The sequence below is a fragment of the Magallana gigas genome, chromosome 10 (genome assembly GCF_963853765.1).
Source record: "Magallana gigas chromosome 10, xbMagGiga1.1, whole genome shotgun sequence".
In the NCBI taxonomy this organism is placed as follows: Eukaryota; Metazoa; Mollusca; class Bivalvia; order Ostreida; family Ostreidae; genus Magallana; species Magallana gigas.
In genome coordinates, this window is record NC_088862.1 from 17,175,165 (window position 1) to 17,185,472 (window position 10,308).

The 10,308-nt window shown below is 32.9% G+C and overlaps 1 protein-coding gene and 1 long non-coding RNA gene across 2 annotated transcripts; one reads left to right on the plus strand and one right to left on the minus strand.

The window, feature by feature from the left end:
* Positions 1–1,438: 1,438 nt before the first annotated feature.
* LOC136272133 (uncharacterized) lies at positions 1,439–2,724 on the plus strand. Its single transcript, XR_010710071.1, has 3 exons — positions 1,439–1,592; positions 1,718–1,923; positions 2,287–2,724. It is a non-coding gene; the product is annotated as an uncharacterized lncRNA (long non-coding RNA).
* A 964-nt stretch (positions 2,725–3,688) lies between these two features.
* On the minus strand, positions 3,689–9,742 carry LOC105319875 (3-ketoacyl-CoA thiolase B, peroxisomal). Its single transcript, XM_034453071.2, has 12 exons — positions 9,454–9,742; positions 9,178–9,271; positions 8,701–8,755; positions 8,424–8,503; positions 8,089–8,131; positions 7,817–7,918; positions 6,799–6,879; positions 6,394–6,490; positions 5,951–6,041; positions 5,606–5,785; positions 4,868–5,069; positions 3,689–4,323 (listed from the first exon to the last, which is right to left on the minus strand). Exons 1-12 carry the CDS (start codon positions 9,628–9,630, stop codon positions 4,245–4,247), a joined length of 1,281 nt encoding a protein of 426 aa, XP_034308962.2. The 5' UTR covers positions 9,631–9,742; the 3' UTR covers positions 3,689–4,244.
* Positions 9,743–10,308: the final 566 nt, after the last annotated feature.

Consider the following 10,308-nt stretch of genomic DNA (forward strand, 5'->3'; position numbering starts at 1 on the left):
CTTTTGAAAAGTTAATTTGTCATGTTAAGTATACTAAATTATTTGTAATGGCCAGCAAACATTTTAAAGTCAGTTGCAATATACAGGACACATATTTTTTTTGTTAATATGTAAACAAAGCTTGTGCCATATTTTGGTTTGCATATTTTGTTGAAAATACTGGAAATACTTCATTTTCCTTGAATTTTCTTTCTGCAAGTTTACATATGTATCATGAACATGATATTACAGTTTTTAAGTGTTGTCACTTCTAATTTGTTTTAAATAATGTATTTTCTATTTAAACGAAAACAATTAATAAACAATGATATCGTTTATTACTGAAAATTGACATACAATTTCGGCTAAAGCTTTGAAATTAACCTTAGGTAAGCATTGTAAATATTTTAATTTGGAAAACTAAAATTTGAAAATTTAAATTGTGACCATGTGCTCCTTCAAAATTGAAATGTAATAATCTATAAAGAAATGTTTATTCATCAACTCTAATATTCATGAAATCAAAGCAATTCTCATCCATTGTACAGGATCATAGATCAGTAGTCTGTTACATTAGACAAACATGTTTAAATCTAATAAATATTTTACAGATCAATGACACAAGGATAAGTATATATACATGTATAATTATATGTTAGTTTGTACATATATATACAGAGGGCTATGAAAGTCATTGCATGTAGACAGCGTGCACTGGATATAAATCATTATACACAAAACTATTAAATATTGTTCATTTAATAATATAAAACAATAATAATGGAAATATGATTAAAAGTAGATCACAGATCATGCATAGCACCAAATCAGCTTGTGGTAGCCATTTTGATGGCACAATCAGTTCTTGTTGCATAAATCAGTAAATCAACATTTTTCACAGATAATTATTCCAGGTTAGTTCTGCTAGCTATATGCATCTATTTTAAAAAAGAAACTGTAACGTTTACCGAAAATGCTTTGAAAAATTCGTGATTTAATTAAGTTTATTTCGGCTTCATAGGCTTTAGTTCCTAAATTCTAACTGTGATGATCCTTTGATAATCTTCCTTTTGTTCCTATCCTCGTCATCGTGCCTCTTTTTTATTTCCTTGCCAAGTCTCAAAATTAACGGTTTACCCCTCCATTCTCGTCGTCGCCATCGTTGTTGATGGACCGAGATGGATGTCACGTGACCAATTTTTAAAGCGCGGTTATTCAAATCGTTTGTATTTTTCACAACACTTAAAAAAATAAAATATATATTTTTTCTAATTCTCGTATCTTTGTTATACGGTTGATTTAGATAGATAAATTTATGTGTAAATCCTATCTTCAAACAAAGCTGAAGTTAGGAAGCAAATAGTCAGATATTTTTATTATTCAATTGAGTAGGAGTTATTGTATTCTAAAAAGTTTGATAAATTCGTGGCCAGATGTTTGTACATGCAACCAAACAAAAATCATGCAAGGGTCTAAAGTTTCATTTTAATGTCACTTTTAATTCGCATCCGAATATCAGATTATTTTTACATTTATATATAAATATACATACATGTAACTATAAGTATTACATTCTTTTACTAGCATTTAGTTGGAGAGAACATTTCCTAAAGGTAAGACAACAATCTTTTGTCGCAAAGTTGTTCCGTCCTTATCTGTGGGCATTAAATTTCACAGTAACTTTTCATTGATTGTTTTTCTACATTATAAAAATGATAAAAACTATGCATGTTTTTAGATACTACACCCTCCATTCTTTGATTATAACAATGGATTGCTTGAAAATAGAGTTTATAGCGACGCTTTTGTGCTTGGCTATGTATGCGTCGAGTGCAGACCAACAAAATTCCAGTAACTTTCTCACTAGCTATGCCAGACAACAAAACATCTGCGATAAGATTGGATGGGAACCAAAATGTGGAAAAGGTGCCACTGGAAAAGAAGGTAATCTTTAAAAAATTTCTTTAAACTTTGAAAAATTGTCTTCATTTGTTATAAATTTGAATACCTTTTTTAATTGACTTCAATAGTGTAATTTTTTCATCATTAAAGCACAATATTCTGCATTTATTAATTCATTAAACTGCTAATTAGAGATATGTTGACTGAATCTGTGCATTGTCTGGTTTTTTTTAAATCAATTTATTTAATACTAAATGTACATGTAACAAATCGTAACTACATGTACTTACTTTATTTCTTGTAAAAAAAATAATTTAAAACTGTTGATTTATTTAATTATTTCTGGGTCGAAAGCATTTCTCATGATTGTAATGACAAACATCATGAAATTTGGTTTTTTTAAAGACTGCCAAGGAAAAGCCATCGTCTTTCATGCACTTTTGTCTAAACGACTTACCAACGTGCCCAGACACACCATCATCAAGTTTGAAAACGTTGAGGTCAACCAAGGAAATGGATATAACCCGGCCACCGGTAAATTTACAGCTCCTGTAGATGGCCTCTATTCGTTTTTATGGACCTACCATATAAAATCCGAAGTGTACCTTTATGGATATGTGAATGGAAAAATCAGAGCAAAAATAGGAAGTTCTAGTACATCAAATTGGCAGAATACGTCGGGTCATTTTATAGGAAAACTGAAGAAGGGGGACCAATTCTGGATTGCAAGTTTCTATGGCACCGCTCCTTTAATACACGAGAATTTTACATATTTGTCAGGGTACAAAATTAATGGTTGTTAAGACAAAAATCTGTCAATAAAATATGACTTGCAAGTTTCAATTGGGTTATGTATTTTATTTCTGCAATATCGCCTTCTTTATATCCCGCATGAATCATCTTATTGTTATGTTTGTCCCAAGATATTTATACAGCATATTTGGGCGATCTTTAATAAAAATACACATCTACCTGTGAAAGAAGTGCAATTGAAATCGGTGAAAGGAAAAATATCCAACTTGAAGGTATCTTCATTGACATGTCATTTTTTTACTCAGAAAAGTTCACAGAAAGAAAACATATTTCTTACGGAGATTTATAACTAAAAATGTTATCTTTTCTTCATTTAAATTCACTCGAATAGCTGGCACAATTTTTCAACGTTATCATCCGGGTACTTTTATCTGTTTTGCAATGCAAAATCAATCCCCATAGACCTTTTTATTTTTAGCCTTGTATTTGAAACCTGACAAGCTACAAAGGGCATTTCAAAGGGGAAATATTGAGATTTTTTTAAACTATTGAATGAACATCATTTTAACCCACATGTACTAGTATTTATAAATATAAAACAATGGAAGAAAATGTGCAGCATAAATATCTTGGGAGAGACTATATACATAAATATTTTAAAGTCAGTTGCGATATACAGAACACATATTTCTTTGTTAATATGTAAACAAAGCTTGCGCCATGTTTTGTTTGCATATTTTGTTGAAAATACTGGAAATACTTCATTTTCGTTGGATTTTCTCTCTGCAAGTTTACAATAATGAGTATGTATCATGAAGATAATTTTACAAAATTTTGCAAAAGCCTTGTCTTCAAAACAAAGAATTGTGAGCTCTTTATGTCGTTTATTACTGAAAATTGACAACTGGCATTGCAATTTTGGCTAAACCTTAGAATTAAATGAACCTTAGGTATTAGGCATTGTAAATGTAAATTTTATATATTGGAAAGGTAAAATCTGAAGAAAAAAATTGTGACCATGCTCCTTTAAAATAGAAAATTTTTTAATGTGATAATCTATAAAGAAATGTTTATTCATCAGCTCTAATATTCATAAAATCAAAGCAATCCTCATCCATTGTACAGGATCATAGATCAGTAGTATGTTACATTAGACAAACATGTTTAAATCTAATAAATATTTTACAGATCAATGACACAAGGATAAGTATATATACATGTATAATTATATGTTTGTTTGTGCATATATAAATATACAGAGGGCTATGAAAGTCATTGCATGTAGACAACGTGCACTGGATATAAATCATTATACACAAAACTGTGTATATTAAATATTGTTCATTTAATAATATAAAACGATAATAATGGAAATATGATTAAAAGTAGATCACAGATAGTAATCATGCATAGCACCAAATCAGCTTGTGGTAGCCATTTTGATGGCACAATCAGTTCTTGTTGCATAAATCAATAAGTCAACATTTTGCCCAGATAATTATTCCGGGTTAGTTCTGCTAGCTATATCAGTCTTGAACTGGTCCCCATATCAGCTGAACTTTAGCTGGTCCTGAAAACACAGTATGGATTTGACTGGTTCCTTGTCCTAGTTAAGCTGATCCTGGGTATTCAATCAAACAGGCTGCACCCATACCAGTCCCCATGCACATGGAGACAACACCAAACGCCCTACAAATGGTTGTCACATAATATTACCCAGCATTGAATGCACAGGCAGTTCTGTTGCATGTTATTATGTGAAATTTCATATGAATAGATGACTTTTTTGTTGGAAATGAAAGTTTGTGAATTCAAATGAAATGCAGTGTTTGAAATGTGCATATCATAAATGTTATATGACTGTGGAATCTAGCATTTAAAATTTGAACTCATGTCAGTTTCAAACATTAGTAAATTTCATACGAAATTTATATGACCTGAAATGTACATAAAAACTTAAGATGAGTCAACGTAAATGCTCTTGTCATAGAGTTTAAATAGAGATAATTTGAGACATTAAAATTCACCCAGTCTTAAAATCGACTGCTTACAAACAGAACGAAAGGGGCAAATATAAAAATTAGGGGCAAAAATTTCCCTGTATAGTTAAAGGAATTATATTTTCCAAAGATTTCAACATGTGAAATCCTTAAGGGAAGTACAATTACAAGCATATGTATTAATCTTATGCAAAAATTCTTATCTTTTCCCCGTTTAGTCTCACCCTTCTTACCTTTTTCCTCGTCTTTCCAACTCGTGCAGTAGCGTCGCTATTTGTCTGGCTCCTGTGCATCCTAGTGGATGACCAAGAGCAATGGCTCCACCCAGGGGATTTACTTTCTCTGATGGAATGCCCAGTTTTTTGACTGTGTAATAAGCCTGGCTGGCAAATGCCTCATTGATTTCAAAAACATCTATGTCATCAATGGTAAGGCCTGCAATGTTTGGAAGTACAGAAAACTAGTTAATCTTTAAGATAAAATCAATTAAGCAGGCTTCCTTTAAATATTGTAAATATGCCTATAATTAACTACTAGCACTTTTTCTGACATAGAGATCTATCAAGAGGCAAAATGGGGGAAAACACATTCAAGTGAACTGTACATTTTTTGGTTTATTTATCCAAAATAAATGTCTATGACAGTCATATTTGTGGGGTTTTTTTTAAAATTTTTGATGAGTATGTGATAATGTACATCATGTAGAAAGTTAAAAGTCATGTCCATAAACATATTGCATATGTTTGTTAATTACAGTTGTGGAGATCATATATCATAGAATACACTAAACTGAAACTGATTATATACAAGTACATGCTTTTGAATACATCTGAATGAATTAATATAACACCTTCATATTTTTGCGATGTTTACATATGTTAAAAAAATAATGCACCTTTCAATCAGACAAATTTATTAAATACTTCTATCATGAAATAGATTTTCCTAAAGAATACATGGATATGTTATACCTGTCTTTTTCAATAGTTCTGGAATGGCCACCGCCGGTCCGATTCCCATGATGTCTGGGGGGCACCCTACTACAGCGTACCCCCGGACCACCCCGAATACCCTCAGCCCCCTCCTGGCAGCCTCTGATCTGCGGGCCATAAGAACCGCTGCTGCTCCATCACTAACTTGGCTGGAGTTTCCTACACAACACGATATACATTGTGACAGTCCATAGCATTGGTTATTCTCAATATGTATTACTATGTACTTAACTGTTAACAGGGGACAACAAAATTTTCCATTGTGAATTTACAAATTATGACCATGCATGAGCATATAGTCAGGTACATTAAGTTAAGATTTACCAGCAGTGGTAGACCCGCCCTCTTTGAATGCAGGCTTTAGTTTCAGCAGTTTTTCTAGGGTTGTTGGTCTCACTCCTTCATCTTTCGACACCTAGTAAGAACAAACATTCTGAGTTTATGTATAGCATGAAAATATAATCTTTTCCTAAAAGAATCCAGAGAGAAGTAGTGAAAAATCATTGTTACAGTTACATTATGTACTAGAAGATAACAAGATGAAAAGTCAGGAAACCTAGTAATCTATAATCAAATCTAGTTTCATTTGTAGTGGACTATAAAATATCCCAGTTAAAGTTAAAAAATTTTATCACTGTCTTTTTTTTAAAAATGGAAAATAATTAGAATGTGTTCAAAATGAAAGCATAAAAAAACCTACAAGTATGTCTGACAGTCTTAATGAGGATTCATACACATATATTAAACATATACTAGGTGTCACATACTGTGACTGTGTGCTCGTTTCCATCCTTGTCCGTGACTTTGGTGGTGACAGGAGTTATCTCCTTATTAAACGCACCAGTCTGCTGGGCCTTGCCAGCTCTGTCAACATTTTGTATGAAAATTAATAATAAATACTGTATAACAAGCATTATAGCATGCAAAATACATATCTGTAAGATTGGCAAAAAATGTCTGCTCCCCCATGTTAAAAGCCTGTCGTTAATTTCTGTATATAAAGGGAGATAAATAAAAGTTTGGTTGCAGAAATAAATTGTCACAGATATCAACTCTGGACAACTCAAGTCATTTAGAAATAAAAATTAACAGTAAGGCCAAGTTTAACCTGCCATGACAGTTTATGTAATAAGGTTGACATTGACCTTTGACATTTGACCCCTGGTACTAACCTTTGTTGTGACAACAAGGCAAATTTGTCCTGCTCTTCTCTTGTGATTCCAAACTTTTCTGCAACATTCTCTGACGTCATTCTAAAATAAACATGATTAAAGAAATCCACAGGTTAAATTTTGAACATTTTGTCCATTCATATATGTGTGTCAAATAGCAGAATTATAATATTACTTGTATATCATGTTTGATTAAAAGAATCCATATTGATGGTACATGACTATTTTACATTATTACCTAATCAAAGGGATTTTGTTGTTTTATTACAAATAAAATATTTGCGTCTGTTTTGAACTGCCAGTCAATAGACTTTCGATCTATTGGACTGCCGGTCAATAGACTGGGATCTATTGGACCGCCGGTCAATAGACTGCGATCTATTGGACCGGCAACGTATTTCAGAACGCGGGTATGTTAATGTTACATCCTTTCGATAGTTCTCAGGGAATGTATATTCCTTTACATAGACGCTGTTTTTAGTACCTGGTGAAACCAAATTCAATGTTATCAAAATGGAGTATCAAATAATCAACAGTTTTAAAGCTTTATATAAGGCAAAAGACTATTTAAAATCTAATGGGTTGAAGACCCCCCTTCTTTGTGTAAACTAATATTAAATTGAGATGTTGTAATGCATGCAACAGGTTTTGTGCATGTAAAAGATGAAAAAAAAATCTGAGTATATTGCATTATGGCATGAAAACCATCTGCAATATGCAAATGGTAAACCACGAAAACTAAAAAAGGAATTAGGTAATAAAACAATTATTTAATGCTTGAACGGCCGAGGGCAATAGATCATACTGAGCTGTTCCCTGCACCTTGGGAAAAATATTCTGGTCTATTGACTGCTCAAGCATTAAATAATTGTATACTATACAACAGAAGAGAGCTTGTCTGGCTATTCTTACATGTATTATAGATACATAAATCATACATGGTTACATCTGACACTTATCCTATTAGCATATCTTGCTAACCATTATTACATTACAAATATCATTAGATTACACTTACCCCATTGGGATGAGAACTTGTCTGGCAAGGTCATGTTCAAACACAGAGGGGTTGATGGGGGCCAAGGAACTTGTATTCCTGTGCATGCTCATAGATTCTACCCTGGAAAAGAGAAACAATACTAGACTGATGTAACTTTCCACAATAGTTCGAGTCTGACCATTAAGGAGCAGGAAGGGGTGGGGGGTGGGTGGGGGGTGATGGCATTTAATCACTTGGAAAATGCAGAGTATTAAGGGCCAGTTTGTGAAATGTGAAATGTATGTACATACCCTGCTCCTATTCCTAAATCAATCTGGCCCGTTTTAATGGCACCTAAAATACACATACAAAAAAGTTAGCGAAATAGTGCACAATAGAGAGTCAGATATAATGAAATATTCAAGGAAATTCATTTATTAAATAGACTAGTATTCTATTATATTAGATTTTCAGGTGATTATTGTACATTTGGTTTTCTCTTTGTTTCTAAATTATATAGACATTTCAAATGATTAATTATGATTGAATGGTAAAATGCAAGACAGAGTTAATTGTTTCAAATTCTTTCACCTTAGAAAGACAAAGTATATATTGTTTGAGTTCTTATACGGTCCAGTTTCCTCACCTGCTATAGTCATACAGGCCTGCAGTCCTGAGGAACACTGTCTATTAACAGAGTGAATGGGCGTAGTTTCTGGAATCCCACTGTGTGAAAAGGAAATATTAGATTCAATATCAATCTCTGTTGAAAAGTAGGGCAAAAAATCACATACATATACCTGAAAAACATCTTTTAATCATGTGAAAGAAAAATTTGCAAGAATTCTTATGCCTTGTTTTCATCAGAGCATATGAAATCTCTGACCCAGAAAATGTTGTAGAGTAAAAAAAACTATAGTCACCTGAAGAATTGTCCGGTTCTGGCAGACACAGCTGGCCTTGGATCTCCAACATTACCTGGATAAAATACACAGGTATACAGTGAGATTAAGTTTTACAATTTATAGCATGTCGAGCCCTACATATACTATTTAAGAACTCTTAGTGTCCTAAGGTGCTTCTTCAATATCCATCTGTATACAGTTAAATTTACAACCACCTAAAGTAAGCCCGTTTAATGTTAAAAAAAATTTATCACAGTCGTATAGAAAGTTCTTCTTACTTAAAAGCATACAAACGTGTCTTCTCTAATTAATAAATAAAAGAAATGTTTGAACAAATTATTTAACATCCAGGTGCTACATTATTCATGCCCAAAACTATTTATCATAATCAGTCGGGCTGTGGAGTTACATGTTAGTCTTACGGTAAGCTTCATAGATGAATGGAAACTGGCATGTACTTACATGTATAATTTCAATCTTCATAAAAATACTGACCAACACAAATGTCTTGTACATCTGCTGGAGCAACCTTGGCCTCTTGTAGAACAGCCTGGAACACTGGGACTAGCAAATCATCCGTAAACGTATCCTACAAATAGAATATCAGGGTTAACAAATCATCACAGTTTTTATCAAAATAATGTACCATTGTTAAGATCGTTTAAACCCAGAATATCGTTTATCCTTTCCTATACCATAACCTATCCTGCATCAATACTATATCAGCCGTGTTTCCTGTCGCATCGTTTATCGTCTTAAAAAAAACTATACCTTGAAGGAACCCCTGCCTCCTTTGGCGATCGGCGTACGGCGAGCAGACACAATGACAACGTCGTCTGGACTGTCAGAGAATTTTCTGGTCGAGGCCTCTTTGGTTACCAATCTAGATGCCTCGTTACTTATGCCTGTTCCTGAGAGATGGCTGAAAGTAACACGTAGCCTCTCCATTTTGCAAACACCTGGAATCTGGGACGAACGGTTCAATTTCTAGATCATAGTGATAAGTCTAGTTTATGAACTTTCACTTTATCATCGTCGTCACAGGGTCCAACTTACTTCAGAATGTCGAGCCCGATGTTTCTCATACACCATAAAATCAAAGTACTGAAAAGCTTTGCGCGTTTCACACCATGTCGTTAGTATATACATGTATATACGTCCCTGATGATAACCTGAGTGTTTTGAACAAATTTTTAAAATGTCATGAAAATTAGATCCCTTGGTCCTTTAGTATATCAAAATGGACAAATATTCTTTTAACAGTATTTATTTTTTTTAAAGATATTTTAAAACCAATAAATTTAAGTCCTTTCTTTGGTGATCCATTACTCTATTACTGAGCAATAACACGCATACACATAGCACTTGAAAATAATAAGATAAGCGTGTTTCTCTCTCTCTCTATCTCTCTCTCTCTCTTAATAATATTTTTCAATTTCCATTTTTTTTACATTAAATTATTGGGAGAAAACCTGATGTGAAACAAATTACATGTAATACTCTCAAATTTTACTCTTACGTTACAGTAAAAGGTATATTTTCTTTTAACGTTAGATACGTACTGGGGATACCTTATTTTACGCGAGTACTGAATTCTACGTACGATACCGCTGTTTTGCATCACAT

Excerpts from the sequence above, each read along its gene's own strand:
- LOC105319875 (XM_034453071.2), bottom strand. The coding sequence starts at position 9,630 with ATGGAGAGGCTACGTGTTACTTTCAGCCATCTCTCAGGAACAGGCATA. Across the intron at positions 6,491-6,798 it reads GCCTTGTTGTCACAACAAAG|AGCTGGCAAGGCCCAGCAGA; the intron begins GTTAGTACCAGG and ends AAATGTTGACAG. Across the intron at positions 5,070-5,605 it reads AGAACTATTGAAAAAGACAG|GCCTTACCATTGATGACATA; the intron begins GTATAACATATC and ends CAAACATTGCAG.